The 18,449-nt window shown below is 52.5% G+C and overlaps 1 protein-coding gene across 2 annotated transcripts in view; it reads right to left on the bottom strand.

The window, feature by feature from the left end:
* PRKCB (protein kinase C beta) overlaps positions 1-18,449 on the bottom strand; it is a 97,385-nt gene that overhangs the window by 55,619 nt on the left and 23,317 nt on the right. For both annotated transcript variants that reach the window (XM_071570778.1, XM_071570777.1), the window contains exon 3: positions 178-260. In XM_071570778.1, the coding sequence (XP_071426879.1) occupies positions 178-260 (83 nt within the window). The remainder of the gene's footprint in view (positions 1-177; positions 261-18,449) is intronic.

Genomic DNA, 18,449 nt, shown 5'->3' with positions numbered 1-18,449 from the left:
TTAGAGGCTCTTCAAACCTAAACTACTCCATGAATCAGAGAAGTCTGTAAAATAATGGCACAGAGTTGCCCTCAGCCAAAGAAGCTGGAGGCACATCCTGTCCAAAGTGCTGAGAACCACAGTGAGCCCCTCAGCACCAAGCTGTGCCCACCCCTGGGGCATCAGACCTGTACTTACATCCGAGGCGGGGCCTTTGTCAGCGCCGGGGCAGGAGAAGGTGACGAACTCATGGCACCGCTTGTGCACGACGAAGCAGCAAACTGGAAAGAGAAGACAGGGACAGGGTGAGGGGCATGTTACAGGATCAGCACCACGAGAACCAAGAGTTAACAAAATAAAATGCTGCTCCGTCTGCTTTATGAGCAGAGTCCCCAGTCTCAGCAGGTTTTTTGACCTGTGGCAGATTTTTAAACGTTATTGAACATCACCAAGCAGACCAGGCACTTTGGTAAAACTCAGCAGAACAAAGTGTTGAGCAAATGTAAGCAGAGGGCTGGGAACCCTTCTGTTCCTCTGAGCTCACTGTCACTCGTGGCACACGCTGAGGTCACCGCCGAGAATAAAGAGGGGGAATCTGGCGCTCACGGTATCTGAGCTGAAAAGTGCATGTGTCCAAAAATGGAAGACTGTACTCAGGGAACAGGTGGGCAATTTTCCTCCCACAGCTCTGCTTTTCTTCAGCATCTCCCCAAGCTCCGTTCCCCAGACCAGAAGACACGCACGTCCCCCCTCCCCTCGCGCACGTCGACGACAGAGTCCCCTTCTGCAGGGACATCAATCCTGCCGTGCCACTGCCCAGACTTCCAAGCAGAAGGATACAGAGCTAAATCCCTACCTCCTGAACTACCAAACCCTCCCAGACCATGCCAGTCTGAAGCTGCCAGCACTATTTCTGCAGTTTTTGCAGTCAGAGCACCATCCTTCAAGACTAATTTTTTGCCTAAATGCCAAACTAGCACCTCACCTGCAGTAACTGACCTTAAAGAGCCATTTGGCACTACAGGGAACTTTAATTGATGGTCCAGATCTTTCTCCAAGGGTCTCAGCCAACCTCACTCTGCAGCTGGAGGTGGCAGCACTGTTTGGAGCAGCTGGGGTGCCCCAGGTCTGGGGAACAGAGGCACCACCTTACACCCCATGTCACATCCTCCTGGGTGCCAGCTCCTGCCTGGTCCACCCATCCTCTGCCCCACCCCTAGGGATGGGACCTCAGCTCTGAGGAGTCCAAGCAGGAGTGGAGCAAAGGAAACAAGCACTGATTCTGAAGGGAAGCCTGGACACCACACTCTGCTCTGCCTCAAGGGTCTCATCCGCCACATCCTTTTCCCAAGAGTTGTGGTTACAGTAAATAAGAGACTTTGGAAGACAAAGAGCAGGCACTGAGGTTTGGAGACAGAGTACAGGAATCAAACTAAGCCATGCAAGAACAGAGCAGGTTTCAGCTGCAGTTCCTTGGCCTTTTCCCAAGGAACAAGGAAAAGATGAGTGACATGGGCCATGAACCTCAAAATCCCCTCTTTGTGCTGTGCTACATCCAGCTGTAAACTCCTTTTCACATTTTTCATTGTGAAAAAAACAAACCCAGAAGTTTTTAAAGGCAGAACAGCAGCCAAGAGCTCTCCTCCCAGGACCTCTCACTTGCTTTTCTGAGTCAAACAAACAAACATTTTTTTGAAAGCATTGCTCACCATTTCTGTCATTTATACAGGGAGACAGAAGCATCTGGGAAGCAGGAAGGAAGAAATTAGAACTCTATTAGCAAGGATTTCTCCTGAAGTGTGTACATAAAGCTCAGAGGCTCCGAGACTCGCTGGAGCTCAAGTGCCATTGGGAGGAGCTGTGCTGACAGTCTGGGCTGTGACAGGAGTGTCCCAGCAGGCTCGGGATAATTCCAGCTCAACAAAAGAAACAAGATTGCTACCAGGCTGAATTGAAAGGTTTGGGTGGGAAGGGACCTTAAAGACCATCCCTGGGCGTGTCCAAGGTCAAGTTGGAGGGGACTTGGACCAATCTGGGCTAGTGGAAGGTGTCCCTGCCCATGGCAGGGAGTTGGAGTCCCTTCCAACATAAACCATTCCAGGATTCTACAACAGATTTTAAGGATAATATAGACGGTAAAGATAATCCATTGGAAGACAGTGGAGCAGAACACTTCCCTATCCAATGCAAACTGGAGTCCTCTGGTGATGGCAGCGGTGTGGGCTTTGCATACAACACTTCAAAGGAAGCTCCACAAGCCTTGTGAAGATCCATTGGAACACTTCACACATGCCAAGGTGAATGCTCCATCCATGGAAAAAAAGGGCCAACAGAACGAATCAGGTACAGGATCTCATCAGTAAACCTGTCTCAGCTCCCAAACATGCATCCCCCTCAACTGGATGAAAGGAGTTTTGATAGATCTTTCCACTGCTGTGCCCTCCTGCTTTCATCACACTTCAGCAGTTTAAGCCCATGTCTTTGTCAGTTTAGAAACCCCAGCACGAGCAGCAGCTTTCCCAGGTTGCTAATTAGACAGTTAATTTGTAAATCTTATTATTTGGATAATAAAGTTATCAAATCCCACTGCTGAGCTACAAACGTCCCAAGTCATTTGTATATAACAAGAAGGCAAGATTAACCTTTCTCATTCCTTACTGCATAATGCAAGAGTGTTTCCTGGTCCTAAATTATCCTTCAGAGCCAGCTCCATTGATGGGATCTCAAGAGACACCCCTGTCCTGAGCTAGGATACACACCCTATGGAATCCAAGGGGCAAAGCCCCCAAGCTCAGCAAGTCTCCACAGCCTTATGAGACTTGCTGGAACACCCATTTTTTCATACCAGCCCCAGAACAGTCTCAGATTTGAGGAAATCTGCACCAAAGCATCAAGGCAAGATCACACACCTTCATTGCCTGGGATTTCGACACAGTTTGGGGAAGAAGGGTCCCCTGGAAGGTTGGGTTTGAGGGCTAAGAAACCACAGCAGCAACAGGGCATTTTCAAACCCCAGAAAATAGTCTTATTGTGGAGGATAAAAAGAGGGAAAATGCTGGAAAATGCTACAAAATATATTGCTTAAAATATACATATATACACACACACAGACATTCTGAAAGGCTTCTTGGCTTAAACCACTGCTTAAAAACCCTCCAGAAAAACATAAAGCAGTTTCCCAAACTGATCCCAGAACCTGCCAATCAGAAGAACCTCATCAAAATGTGTTCCAGGAGTTTGAAGGTTGCAAAGCAAATGTCTGGCTGCAGCTCCAGCATGGGAAGGGACATCCTGGGGAAGGGACGTCCTTGGGAAGGGACTTGCCGGGACAGTGAGGGTGGCTGGGGCAGCTCAGCAGAGCATCCACCTGCTCCAGGCTGCCAATGGCCAAACCAGGCAGTTCCCCTGAATGCAGGGGGATAGGCTGGAGGATTACAGCTTTATCTGGCAGTGTGGGGTTGGGAGCAGTTGGCTGCCTGCATGTTTTGGAAGGCTGCTGAGAACTCCTGCAGCAGGCAGAATCTGTGGCGAGCGCTCGGCACCGGCAGCTGCCGATCCCGGCGGGCAGCGCGGCCGCTCACTGCCCACCGCCTGCACTGGCACCTTCCTTCTGCAGAATATTTCCTTCTCTCCTCTTCACAAGGCGCAAACAAACATCAAAGTGCTTCCCTGCCATCTCTCACCTCACAGGCTCCCTCTCCCCTCAGACAGCTGGGCACTTCGCCCAAAGATACAATGCCCAAAGATGTGCTCTTGGAATGCGAGATGCTTCCCAGGCCAGCAGCTTCTGCCCAGGGAAAGCCTTTCAGCAAAGCTTTGAGCTCCTTATACTGGCATCAGGCTACCCAGGGAGCCAGTCCAGCACAACCACGGGTATTCCAGGGAATATCAAAGCCCAGGATAGGCTCAGGCCACCATTTTATTTGCAGATTCCTGAGATTGCTGAGCCCACCCTGGAGAGCAGCACAGAAGCAGCCCCTGCCGGTGCTGCTACTGCCAGGACACACAGAATCAGAGAATCCTGGGATGCTTTGGGTTGGAAAGGACCTCAAAGCTCATCTCATTCCAACTCCCCGCCACGGGCAGGGACTCCATCCACTAGACCAGGCTGCTCAGAGCCCCAGCCTGGCATCCAACCTGGCCCTGGCACAGTGGCCAGTCCTGCTCAGAGCAGGTCTTTTGTCATATTTTGAGCCCTATTTCTCCAGCATACTTTGACCTGGCTTTGGATCAGATATTTGGAATGCTACACACAAGAGAGGGGAAGCTGCCCTTGCCCATACCATGGCTGTGCGATAAGGATCAACTTGTGCAAAGAAAACAGATCACAGAATCTCCTGAGCTGGAAGGGACCCCCAAGGATTATCGAGTTCAACTCCTGGATGGGCACAGGACTCCCCAGGAGTCCCATCACGTGCCTGAGAGTGTTGTCCAAACAGTCCCTGAGCTCTGGCAGCCTTGGGGTTGTGACCACTGCCCTAGGGAGCCTGTTTAGTGTCTGACCAGCCTCTGACTGCAAAGGGTCACAGTTACTGGAAGAAAAGCTGCAGCTCTGGGCCACTCAAAGCCTCGCACCTCCACACAGCCCAGAAAAAACCCAGGAGAGCCCCAAAGCTGCCTTCAGCCCCAACAGCAGCTCTTGGTCCTCTGCACAGGACCCTGGCACCAGCCCACAGCCAAGGGAGAGCACAAATCCATGGCAGCCCTGGCACACAAAGCAAGACTGGCATGGGGTGATAAATCATGTCCTGCCCCCTGCTCGCTCTCAGCCTGCCACACGAGATCAGATTAGCCTCATCTCCCACATGGAACATCCTTAGCTGCAGGAAGGTATCCAGCCCTCCCCAAAGCCCAGCTGCTGTGAGAAACAGCTTCCTGCAGGAATGAACCCTGCCTGGCAACCCACAGAGCAGCCCTGCCTTGCATGTGATCTCCATTTGTAGCTCTAATTTCATTGTGTGAACTACTTGTCCTGACGTTCTGAAGAAGGGGATAATCAATTTTCTTGAGTCCTTCACAAAATGAATAATTCAGTGAAGTCACCTCTGATGCCTCCCACGAGTTCACCCCTTCCCAGAACACATTCCCACTGAAGGGAAGCCTTCATCCCCCTCGGTAGGCCAGGGAGAGGTCTGGAAGCACCAGGAACACTCTTGGATCCAGCACGTCAAGCAAAGGAGACAGATGGAGAGTTAACAGAGACAGAAGAAGGTTCAAGCAAGATTCATCTAAAAATCAAAGCCAGAGAGGAGTTCAGCCCTCCCCAGGGAGCTGACAGAGCCGAGCTTTGGCAGATGGTCCCAGTATCACGAAGCTCAAAGATTATTTCGAGCATATCTCAGTGTGTAGCTGTTCCCTTCCAACCTGTGGATATTCTCATTTGGATAATGCCTCCACTTCCCAACTAACAACAGATTCAGGAAACAGCTTGGAATTCAGATTAGCAAAACTGAAGAAAACAAAAACATCAAAAATAATTTTAAAAAAATTTCTTTTGTGTTGCTCCACCTACGCTGGGCAAACCCCCAGGGTCAGAGGCACTGGCCTGGCTGTGCTCTGACAAGGGACCAAAACGTGGCACTGCCAGAGCTGCCCACGATTTTTCACTCCATGTTAAAAAAAAAATCAGACTCACGACATCAAACAGAGGTAGTGAAGCGTGGTAATCATAAAATAAGGGGAAAGAAGGGCTCCAGGAGGGGAAGTCCTGAATTTCTGACAGCACTTTACAGCTTTTAACCACTCAGAGCACAGAGAGAAGCTGAGCTAAAATTTGCACTCCTTGGATTTAATCCCCAGCTTTAGTTAAAAGTTTTGTAGGGTTCTTACAGCACAACAAGTATCTTCAGCTCCTCAGACTTCAGCAGTTTTCCCATTGTCAGCTCCAGAGAGACACAGTAAAAACAACCATGGTCTGCTGGGATTGTTGGATATCCCTGGGAACAGGTCTGGGATGGGGATATCAGGGATATCCCACCCTCCCTGGGTCTGTGCCTGCTCCATTGCAGTGCAGCAATCCCAAGGAATGATGAGAAACTTCTGGCCCCTGAAGACACTGGAATATTGCTGATTTGCCCCACTAGGCACATGGCCCAGACACAGCAGCATCCCAGCAGCGGGATCAGCAGGAAGGTTAAGGGAGAGGACAGAGGCCACTGGGGACCAGGGAGAGGGGGAGCAGTCACTGATTCAAGTAAAAGGTGATGTGGGGTGCAGGGGTAAGAAGTGCAGAAGAGCATTTCTGCCCAGCTTGGATACCTACAGGTAATGAAACAGCTGCTTTCCTTAAGGAAAAGGTGGGGGGCAATGGATAGCACAAGACATGAGGCTTCTCCTTTGAGGTCTGCTGAGCTCGTTTCTGTAGAAGGCTCTGATTGCCTGAACAGCTACAAGGATTTCAATCCCAGGGAGTGATTCTCCCCCAGACCTGCTAATCCCACACCAGAGGGGCACAGAAACCTCTGCCACAGACTTGAGGATGCCCAGCCTGGCAAACCAGTGCTAGGAGAGCTGTTATTGAGTGCTAGGGAGATAAAACTGCATTTCCTGATATTTCTGAAGCAAAAGCAGCAGGATGTATCTTTTTAAAGCTATAAAACCTTCCAGCCATTACAAAAGCCATTTGCACTGTTCCTTCTGCTCTCCGGGAGATTCCGGCAGTGCTGGCCGGAGCAGGGACCGCCTGAGATCCCACACAACAAGCAGGGCTTTGCCCCCCACTCACTCCAAGCTGGCTGCTGGAGAGGGGTAGAGCATGGACACATATGTGTGGGATCAGGGCCTCCCAGTCTCTGCAAGTCCCTTGGCCATTGCCACATCCCCTTTTGCAGGGAGAGGAGGATATTCCAGCTCCTCCTGGCCCACCAAAGCCTTTCCAGATGAGAAGCTCAGCAATGGGCTCTATGTGCCTGAAGAGTAGAAAACCTTTTTTGTGTAAATCCCTGTTAGGAAAAGGGCAGACAAACACTAATTTATTTAGGCTTCTCATCTGCCCAACACCCAGCTGCAGGCTCACTTATCCCATTGACTCTACAGGGAAAATTCCAAGAAAACTGACCCTTCACTCTTCTGCTCATTTGCTCCTTGGGAGGGGAATGGGGCAATGTTGGCTCTTTAACAAGAAGCCCAGGCTGCTGCAGAAGAGCTCAGTCTCCCTCATCCTGCGATGCCACCGGCCAGCAGCACACCCACTCTGGGACTGGCAGCTATTTCCAGAGACACAAAGACATTAATTTTACATTAGAGAGCCTGTCCCAGCTCCGAGAAAATCAGCTCAGAATTTAAATACTTCATCAGCATTTCTCCCATACCGAGCTGTAACAGAGATTCACTTTCAGACTGAATAATTTAGGGCTGTGTGTGCTCCTGGCCGGCGCGACACGCCGAGCGGCAGCTGCAGAGCCACCAGCTGTGCTGGGAGCCCACCGTGCTGGCAGCAGCTCTGGGAGCCCACCAGGACCCCCAGCCCCAGGGGCACAGCACAGCCCAGCTCAGACTGGGCTCCAGCAGCAGGAATTGCCACAGCTTCCAAAATTGGGCAAGAACCCAAAGCCCAGTTTACCCCATCCCTTCATGAGCTCAGAGTTTTAGGGCTCCTCAGAAACATTTCTTTGCTATTGAGACCCTGGGATGGGGAGGAAAATGCATTCCAGTAGGAAGTGAGTTGTGGGCAAGGTCTGGGGTGGTCCTCATGCTGCCACAGGCTTCGGATGGCTCCCACAGGCACCATCACCATGCATGGCTGAGCTCTAGAAGCATTCAGGTGTCAGAGCTGGGGTACAACCAACACCTGCAGCTTCTCGAGGTAAGACCTTGCCAACCAAACTCAAGCAAAACTCAAGTGAATCCAGTGCCTGCAGTGTGACAGCAGAACCAGCCCCAGCAGCTGTGCGGAGCAGGAGGGGGAGGAAGGCTCTACTGGCTGCTCCTGAAAGGGATATCTGTAACATTCCTCTTCTCTTGTTGAAAGGGGCTGAGTATTTTGAGCCCAGCCACGTGCTTTGAGAAGGACTTGAGCCCACATGAACAAAACACCCAAAACTGCCTTCAGCTTTTCCATGAAATACCATAATGAATTGACAACATCCTCTGCATGACAATGAATGTGCTGGAGCCAGGCGGGATGAGGAACATCAATCATTCCCAGCAGTGGAAGAGGAGTGGGTGGGGACAGGGACAATGACAGCATCAGAGCTGGGATCAGGGAGAGAACTTCATTCTCCCACCATGTGTGCCAGAGAAACACCTAAAGCCACCTCCGGGCTGCAAGGGACAGAGCTGCCCAGGCAGAGGGTGGTCTGGGATGCCAGGGACAGGGTGATCCAGGCTCCAAAGGACAGGGCTGTCCAGGCAGAGGGGCTGCTCCAGGAAGTAGCACGGGCAATGCAGCTGGCCTGGATTTTGTGGCTCTTCCTGGCACAGAGTTCACCGGACATGGCAGACGGTGAATTCCTCCACCCAGGACATGGCAAAAGTCCAGCTCCTGCTTCCTCTCCAAATTGCTTGGATCAAAAAAGCTGCTTGGGACAAAAAAGCTGCTTTTGAACAGCAAGCAGATCATCCCAACATCCAAAGACACCCTACAGGAATTGCTCTTTCCACTCACCACGTGCCTGTTCCCAGACCATGCAGGTCCACAGCTGAGTCCCACCACGAAACGAGCTACTGAGACACCAAAAAGTGCCTCTGACAGAATCCTCACAGAGAGGCTGTTTGCAGCATGGGGGTGACCATGGGGTGTGTGAACACCACATTGCAGCACTCACCCACTCCCCAAACCCAGCTGCCCCTGGGACACAGCCAGGGCCAGGAGGGAAGTTCAAACTCATGAGAACGAAGCCACCAATGTCTCCCCATAGACACCTTTCTCCTCTGCTCCATTCCCTGTTCCAGGTGTCACTGCACAGAACCACACAAAGCAGAACTCACCAGCATGTGCTGCCCACGCACCAGCCCCAACAGGTGCCCTGAATGAACAGGAGGGGAACACACTGTTCCCCCATCCTTAATTATAGCCAGGTCACACACTGCAGCAACACTAACAGGTAATTTTACAAGATGGAATTTGGTTCTTTCCATGTTAACAGTCCCCTCTAACCTGTTTCTTAAAAGCCTCAATCATGAGCCTCATAACATGGCATGGAGAGAAGGGTCAGCACAGGGAGGATGGCGTAGGCTGGAGGGAACAGCCCCAAGGCAAGCAGGGACACTGATGATCTGGGATCACAGGCACTGGAGGAGGAGCAGGCAGGTGCTGGCCAAGGTCAGGCAGAGGAGACACTTCTTGAGATGCAGAATTGATGGACAGACTCAGTTTGTACCTTGGACAAATGGGAATAGGCACTGAGGACATCACTGCAGCACCCACTGAGCTGGTGCCTTTGCAAAGGGCTGGGGCCCTGGGGACATCCCTGGTGCCTTTGCAAAGGGCTGGGGCCCTGGGGACATCCCTGGTGCCTTTGCAAAGGGCTGGGGCCCTGGGGACATCCCTGGTGCCATCCCTGGCGCCTGCAGCCAGCTCTGCTCACAAACACCCACACACCCTTCAGGACCAGCCCCAGCCCCCCAACGACACCCTCAGCATCTCCACCAGTGAGAGATGAAAAATAAGCACTCTGTGATTAATCAAAGCCCCGAGGGAGCAGATTAAACAGTCTTGGCAATTAGTTCTGGATTTCTTACGAAGGCACTGGAAGACAGTGGAAGGCTGCTGCAGTCCCTGAGGATGAGCACTGAGTCCTCCTAAAACCCTGCACCAGTTACACAACTCTCTATGGCGATGTGTTAAATTACAGATGGTCTCAATTAAAAGTGCAGAGATGGAAAGGAGGCTTGGAAAAAAAACCCCACATGAGAAGAAAGAGAAGATCATTAAAAACTTGGCAGCCTACTTTGACTCTAGTGACCTGGTAATTTAATATTGTAATTGAAACTTCAGGTCAGCCTCTTGAGAAGGGGGAGAAATATGGAGAGGTATCCCAGCAGGATTGGTGCTGACCAAAGAACAGGTCAGGCATTAAGAAGAGGGCAGATAACCCACCACCAGCCCAGTATGACTCTTGTATCTCCCTGCCCAAGAAGATGCTGCCAGCCTGCTTTGAAGCCATTCCTCTTTGTCACAGCGTACTAATCCTGTTCAAGGCAGATAAAAACTCAGTCCCTAAAGTGCTAATAATGTAACAGTTAAAGCTGGATTTTATTGCTTATCTTCAAGAAGAGAGGAGAACTTCACTTCCATTTTCTTCCTTACATCCTCCCCACTTGCCCTTAAATTTTAATATTCTGAGCACTACCTTATTTCCAAAAGCAGAGACCGAGTCTCAATGCCCAGAGAGCACTGTCTGTACCTCCAAACAGGCAACAAGCCACAGGGACACCAGGTTGGGGAAGAGCCTTCCACCATTCAAACATCAACATCACCCCTTGTTACCAGTGCCATGTGCCCACATCCCACCTTGTCCCAGTTCCAGCTTTGCCTGCAGCCTGGTGCCCACCCAGTTCTCACAGCACTGGTGCTGCCCAGTGGGAATGAGCCTCTTGCACTGCTCCCATCTACCCATTAGACAGGATAGTAGGAAAAAATTGCACTGATCCATTTAGGAATGTTATGGGCTTATGTCCCTAAAAGAGCTGGGGTCACATTCACCTCAGTGGTGCTCCAGAGCCATGGTGAGCAATCACAGAGGTGGCTCCAAACTGGGGACAGGGACAACTTGGTTAGGTGAGGGGATTGGGAGCCTTTCCTACAAGGGGCAGGTGTTCCACCAGTTTCCTGAATAAATCATGGAGCTGCATTTACTTGGAGCACCTTGGGATGATGGGATCAGATCAGCCATGTGCCTACCATGCCATCTCAGTGGAGACCCAAAGCCATCCTCTCTCACTGGTGCCCCCACCACACCAACTGCCCCAAGGCACCGTAGGGTGGGGGTCCAGGTGGGCCCCAAAAATCCTGTGCCTTCTCCTGAACCTGCAGTACACTGGAATCCATCACTTTCAGCACGGATTTCGCTGTGCTCATCCCAGGCCTCCTCTGGCCAAGAGGCTTCACAATCCTGGTATCAGAATTCATTTTCCCTGGCACTGAAGATCCAAAGACTGAGCTGCTTTTTGCTCCTGCAGAACAGCAAGAGGACTTTATGCTGAGCACTCACAGCGAGACAATGCACTCATCTCCTATAGATCAGCTATTGAGGGCAGAGAGTGGAGCTTGTACATGGGAGAAACTTCTCAAGCACCCCTGGCCAGAAGTGTTGATTCTTTCCATCACAGGGCACCCATCTTCCCTCCAGAATCTCATCACCAGAGAGCCAAGGGCTTGGAGCTCAACATCAGCCCTACAAATGTGCATAATTTAAGCTCTTTGACCAAGACACCATCAGGAGTAGACTGTGAACACAGAGTTACCAGCAGCAGAGGCTGGAAGCATTTATAAACTGCTAAAGAGACAGCATGGGCTGTAATCTTGCTCCCCTGTGTATTTCTAAAAAAAACACAAAAAACACAAAAAACCCCCAGAACACTGCATGGTCCCTTGGCTTTTCAGGAAGCACAAAACCCAAAAATAATCATGAATACAACAGGACCTTTTTTTTTTTGTCCGATATGAAGAGTAATAACTTCCCTGCTGCTGCCTCAGGCTTATTTTGAGCTGGCAGAGTCTTGGGAGGGTTTGTTCTCCATACACCGAATGATGTTTGAAGGGTTTCCTGAACACTCAGGAATGCAAACAGCTCAATTTAAGTGCAAGTGAAAGCAGCAGTTAGCCAGGGTCCTGGTAAGGTGAAGCTGCCTATAGAGGATTTATTTAGTGTTCCAATTGTGTCATCATGCACAGCCCTGGGTTTCTGACAGGAAGAGCTGACCATGTCCCCTCTGTGACTGCACCACCAGCACTACACTTCCCCAGTGACCAAGCACAGGAACCCATGGCATGAACTTGAACCAGGTAGTTTTTAAGGTTCCTTCCAAACAAACTTGCCCTGGCAACACTTAAAACACAGGCACAAACAGCACCTGACATTAACACACCACCTGTCTATGCCACCAATCAAACCAAGTATTCAGGACAATCTCAAGACACTTGTCCCTCCAGCTCTGGCCTCTCTCCTGTTGCACGTCAGGCTCTGCCCCAGCTGGGCACCAGCACACTGCTGGGCACCTGTGGCCCAGCTTAAGGGTTAGAGCCCAGTCCAGTGTGACCCCCACAACCAGTGGGCTGCCCAGAGAAGCTGTGGATGCCTCATCCATGTTCAATACCAGGTTGGATTGGGCTTGAAGCAATCTGGTCCAGCAGAAGGCACCCCTGCCTATTGCAGCAGCATTAGAACTGGATGATATTAAAAGGTCCTTCCAATCCAAATCATTTCAGGATTCTCTGAACTAAACCAGATAAACATTAGCGAGGACATTTTGGAGCCTCCGGGGCCATGAGACACCTCAGGACCTCCCAGGCAGCAGGAGGTAAATCTCTATCCCTGATCCTGTGTAGTGGGGAGCCAGAAGACAACCCCCATGAGCCAGGTCTGCTCCCTCAGCCATGGCAGGCAGGGTTCTGGAGTCCCAGGGATGTGGGATTGTGCTGCTTCCCCTGTACCCCAGCAGAAGAGAGCAGCCAACTGGACTTTATCTCATTATTTCAACCACTTCCTCCTGCAGTACAATGCAGGCTCAGCACCACAGCTATCACACAGGGGAGGGGCTCTGTCTAGGTTTGGATTCTCCCAGACCCCCCCCGTAAGAGAACCTTGTCCCCCAACCCTCAGCAGCTGGCAGCAGAGGTGGGTTCAGAGGGACCCTGGGGGCTGGAACCCACCCACGGCAGCACCACCAGCCTCTGCTCATGGAGCCCTGGCAGCGTTATCGCAGCAGCTCCATCTGCACGGGCAGTTCTGACTCACAGTCCCCACGCTCCACCCCGGCCCCCCACGCTCTGCACCCTCCCACAGCACCAGCACCCACCAGAGGGGGGGGCCCGGGGGGCTGGCCACCCAGCAGCCATCATCTGTGAGCCATGGACTCAGCAAGAAGCTGTTCCATGTGCATTAAGGCTATTTTAAAGTAGGGATGAAAAAAATCAAGCATTATTTGGTCCCCACTGTCTCCACTTTTAAAAAGATCTGGCGGGAGTACCAAACCCCAGGCAGGGTAGGGATGTTCTCCATCACCAGCTCTCACCAACAGACCTCCCCAAAAAGCCACCAGCAGCTCTTCCCCCCCTCCCACAGCATCTCTAAACAAACACCTATAGGGCAGCACCAGGAGTCTGTCAGTGGCCAGGAAAGCAGCAGCAGCCCAGGGCATCGGAGCCTGGCAAGGAGAGAGGACACCAGGCAGCCCTTGGGCATCCCCAGTCCCCCTGGGGAAAGGGGTCTGTGCCGATGTGACACTCGCTCCGCTGCAGGGACAGGCGGGGGTGGTGGCACACAGGGGGGTGACGCACCACGGGGGGACACGCCAGGGTGTCCCCACTGAGCCGTCTCCAGACCCACCAGACCGAAGAACGGGGACAGAGCACCAGCCCACGCTGGGGGCTGCCTGTCCCTGCCAAACCTGGCTCTGGCTGCCAAAGCAGCCCCAGACTGGTCAATCAGCAACCACCTTATGAAGGCTCAGGAGCTCACCTGGAGCTGCCCCACCTGTAGCACACGAGCACAGCCAGGCAGGACACTGGGAGGGCACAGCAAGGGAAGAGCAGCCCCCGAGCTGCTGCAGCCTCACCTCGCTGTCAAGCCCCAGCCAGCACCGCTAACTTGATGAGCTCCATTCTCCAGGGCCATTCTCAACCTCTCCCTTGGGCTGCAGTGGGAACACAGAGACAGCAACTCGCTGCAACAGAGCTGAGCAAGGCAGCAGAGGGGTCCCTACCACCATGGCCCCAGACACGGCCACAACCTGCAGCCCCACAGAGCCCCCCAAATGCTCAGGACAGGACCCTATTCCTACTCCTCTCATGCTCTCCACACAAAGGGGCTCAGACCTGCACACCAGCCCACCACCCCTCCCACCACCAGCCCCCTCTGTGGGGCATCCCCCAGGCTGGGCAGTGGGTCAGGTTATCAGCAAACACAGCAGCAGAGGCATGGCCAGGGACTACAATGGCAGTCAAGGTCCTGCCATGCACATCCAGAGGATGTTTCTCTGTCAGTCTGGAGCCAGGATTTGTCCTGAGCCACACACCAGGTCTGTGGCTGAGCAAAGGACAGAGCTCAGCTGCCCTGATGCTGCCCCAGCCTGACCAGACACCCCCATGAACCCCTGGAGAACAGAAGCACAGGACCTGCTGGGGAGTTGTTCAGGGGCACGCATTAGGAACAAGTGGCTCCTATTTTCCAATTTCTGTTCAAGCCACAGGCTTGGCCCAGTGATGCATCTGATGCACTGGGCAGGATCCAGCCCCTGAGCAGCATCCTCTGCACAGCCCTGCTCCTCAGGAGCCCCCTGCCAGCCCAGGTTCAGCTCCCAGCCCTGGTACCACTGCCATCACCCCATGATCCTTGCCTGGCAGGAACACGGCCGAGCTTCAGGCTCTCCCAACGCAGTGAGGAGCTCTGGAACACAAACTGGATGTTAACAGGAGAGGACAGGCTGGAGTAGGAGACACTGTGGATGAGGCTCCCATGGACAGCTCTGCTGAAGGCTCCCGAGGCCGGCGGCAGCACCGCAGTGTCTGTGCCAAACACTGGAGCCGCAGCCCACAGGACTTGCCAGGGGACAGGACAGCATCCCTGAACCGTTTGCAGGGGCAATTTGCTGTTTTGGAAACACATTGTCTGTGCCAGGTGCTCTGTTAACACCATCCCACAGGGCTGACCCTCCGGTATGAACATGTCAGGGAAAGAGAGCAAGGGGAAGCACAGGACTAACACTGACTCTGCTGGTCCAGCCACAGCTGCACCCTGGGGGCCTTTGGGACCACCTGGCACCACACTACAACATGTGGGGCATGAAGGAGGGAAAAAGGAAGGGAGGGAGGAAGGGAGGATGCTCGCCATGGTGCCGAGTGAGCTCCTGGACTCCAGCCAGGAGACGAATGTTCACTTCCCAGGAGAGGTTTGCCAGCAGCACCACAAACAGCAAACCCCTCAGCGCTGACCCTCGCAAGACGAGCGCTCCCACACTGCAGCCCCCACATGCCGCAGGAAGGGGAGCAGATTACACAGGGTTCTGTTGTTTTTCCTCCCTTGAAAACAGGCCATTATCTCCTGACAGGCTGCAGCGCTGTGTGTTATTACACAGCAACATCGCTGCCTTGAAGACATTCAAAGGGCTGCAGCTGGCAAGATCGCTCGTGTACTTGGCACTGCATTTGATGCTCTACGGATAAGATATTAAAATAACATTTCCAACACGCAGATTTACTGTGTCTGCTCACTCCTTGCACTCCAGCCAGAGCCGCTGAGAACAAGGTTTTATTGATGCTGCCAGACAGGCAGGGCTGCAGGAGTCACCTTGCCACAGGAGGGAGGGGGCAGCTCTGTCCTGGGCATCTGTCTGTCCCTGCCCCCGGGTTTCCTGAGGGAAGCTCTGCCGTGCAGCACTGCGGAGGATGCACTCAGAAACCTGTTCAAGGTGATGGCCATGGAAAGGCGGAGCTGAGATGCATCAGCCCTCGGTCAAGGTCAGCAGAGAAGGTGGGAATCAGACACTACCCACTGTATCACATTAAGGGAGGTGTCTCCCTTAATGGTTGGTGGGGAGGAAGAAATCAAATGCACCTTTTTTAAAAAATAATTAGCATTTAGGTGAATTTTGTTTTAACAAAGCAGTCAGAGTTCTCGGCTTCTGCTTCCCTAACAAAACTCCACCAACCCAGGAACTGAGTTCACTCTTCCTGGACAACACTCCTGTGCAATTACACACCACTGGGTTCAGGGAGAACATTATCTGGGCTGGCAGCTTTTGGAGCAGGAGAAGAGAAAAGAGAAGAGTCGTTTTATTTACTTGGAGCTCTGCAAAGAGCTTTCCTGGCTCACATTCCCCATCCATGTCCCTGCTGGCCAATATGACTTTATTAATGTTTACGATATGCCCTACTTTTTAATGCGGCTCTGTCCTGGTGAAAGAATCCATTTGCATTTTTAATGAAATTTGGATAAGCAATTTACCCAATCCCCAGCACATCGGGCTCCGAAACCCTCACACACAAAGGCAGCCCAGGTGCTGGTAGCCCCTCGGAGCATCCTGCTGTGCCAGGGCTGCTCCAGCCCTGGCGTCACCCAGAGGGTGTCATTTCATCCCCATTCTGTGCTGCTGCAGCTGGCACAGCACCCACACCCTCCCTGCCATCGCCACCTCGCCCAGAGGCAGCTTTACATCCAGTCTATTTTAATAAGGCAATAAAGGGGAAAGCTCCATACATAAGAGACTAAATAGGACAATAAAAATCTGTGAGCTCGCCCAAAATGTCCTCCAGCTGTTCTGCAGCACTTCATAGAAACAAAACAGGGCAAATTTCAGAAATACTGAGTTTTGCTCGTGTATTCTCATCAATTTCTCCAGTTCACACTGGCCTCTTCCCGTTTCCTCTTTGCTACCCCGATAAAAAGAAAGGAACCTCTCTGCTGAGCCGTAAGTTGTCAGCACAGCTGGGAGGAGAAGGAACAGAAGCTTCTAGTAAATCATTGGAAGTTGCAGAACCAGCTCCTACAACGAGCAGCAGCCCCCAGCCATGTGCCCACCCTCAGCCTTGCAGCCTGTCCCTCACACCCACGGCTTCACTGACCACCCTGAGGGTCCCCACCCGCCCATTCTGCTCCCATCAGCACTGCTCCCAGTGCCCAGCTGCCAGCTCCTGCCCTTCCAGATCATCCACATCCCAGATCCAGCCTCATCCCAGATTGGCAACTGCTCGGGGGCGGCTCTGCTTTCTGCACGCACAGCGCCCGCTCCTCAGCACATGACCAAGTAATAAATATTTGGAAAGATCTGTTATTTTTACATAAACAGTCATAACACATTGCAGAGGCTGGGGAAGGAGCCTGCTCCTCACTGCTGAGCCCTGGGGTCACCACCTGCTGTCCCTTCCTTGCCTGCCCCAGCACCTGGAGAGGAACTCCAAGGGATGTTGGACGCAGGACTCGCTCATCCCAAGCTCCAGAGGCTCCTGGTGCTCTGGGTCTCAAACAGCCCATCTGAAGCCACCAATTCAACACTGGCATCTTGACAAATCTGCCAAAGAACCCAGAGACCCACACACACACCCCCCCCAGCTCTGAGCTGGAATGAATTTGGTCCCTCTGTAAATCACTGTGTGTCCCACAGGAATCCTGGGAATTATGGAGACTGGAGCTACAGAAGAGGAAGCAGGTTCAGCCCAGGACTCAAACTCCCATCCCCAGGGAAGCACGTCCCTGCCTTTGAGACTCCAGGAACCAACACACCCACCAAAAGGTGCTTTCCCAAAATTTCATGGTTTGCACCCTGCCAGGATAATTCACTGCAAACTGGTTCTCAAATAAAGTACATTTACATGGCTGCACCTCCTTCTAGACTGCATATTACTGGGTTACATCATCCCCCCTCCTTTGGCAGCTCCAGGACCTTCCTCCCCTCCCATCCTCACTGGGCACCTCTGCTGGACTGTGACCCCACGTGACACCCCCTGCCTGCGTCAGTCCTATTCCAACCTGGGGACCATTAATAACAATTACCTTATAATTCTATTTCATTATAATGTTATTTTGGACGGCAAAGGCTGAGTCCAGCACATTCACATCACTAATGGAATTACAGCTTCTTCTGCAGCCTCAAGCACTGGGGGAGCAGGAGCAGCAGCCCCAGTGCTGGACCCACTGTGCTTCCACCTCCAGGAGCTGTGGGGATGAGGCTGCAGCTCCAGGGCTTTGTCTTTGCTCAGTGAGCACTTACTCCCACCCACACCAGCTCCAACCTGCAAACACCTCCCATGCCATGATCCCCTCATGCAAGCACCCCTCGGTATCCTCCAGCAGACAGGGCTATAGCTGAGAGAGGTACAGGCTCACACAACACCCAGTAATGCCCCAAAGGGAGTAGGGGATGACTAAAAGAGGACCTTGTTGCTGCCCCAGCCTTTTCCTCTCCAAGGTCAGTGTTTACAGACCCACAGGCCCTGCCAGCCCCCAGCACTCCAAGTGCTGTCCCAGTTCACATCCTGGGATACAAGGAAAACGTCAACATGCAGGACTGTCATTTCAGAGCACCTCTTTTCTATGAAGTTATAAATGCTTTTTGCTGCTCTTTTCAGTGAGCTGGTTCCCAAAGGAGTGGCAGTGAGCAGTAGAGCCCTGGGGAGCACAGGGGGCTTGGGAAGGGCTGTAGAGCTGCAGTTCCAACACATGCACCTGGTCCTCACCCTCACCTAAACAAGGCACTGCCATGGGGGTTTGGAAAGCAAGAGGGGAAAGCAAGCTCCAGGGAGCAGAACACAACCTCTCAAGTTGTTTTTCTGAAGCTGCAGTGCCCATTCAAGGGGGCCAAGTTCACCAAGA

Source organism: Pithys albifrons, chromosome 16, assembly GCF_047495875.1.
Source record: "Pithys albifrons albifrons isolate INPA30051 chromosome 16, PitAlb_v1, whole genome shotgun sequence".
In the NCBI taxonomy this organism is placed as follows: Eukaryota; Metazoa; Chordata; class Aves; order Passeriformes; family Thamnophilidae; genus Pithys; species Pithys albifrons.
Note: the sequence above shows the minus strand (reverse complement) of the source record. Positions and strands in the feature narration are given on the sequence as shown.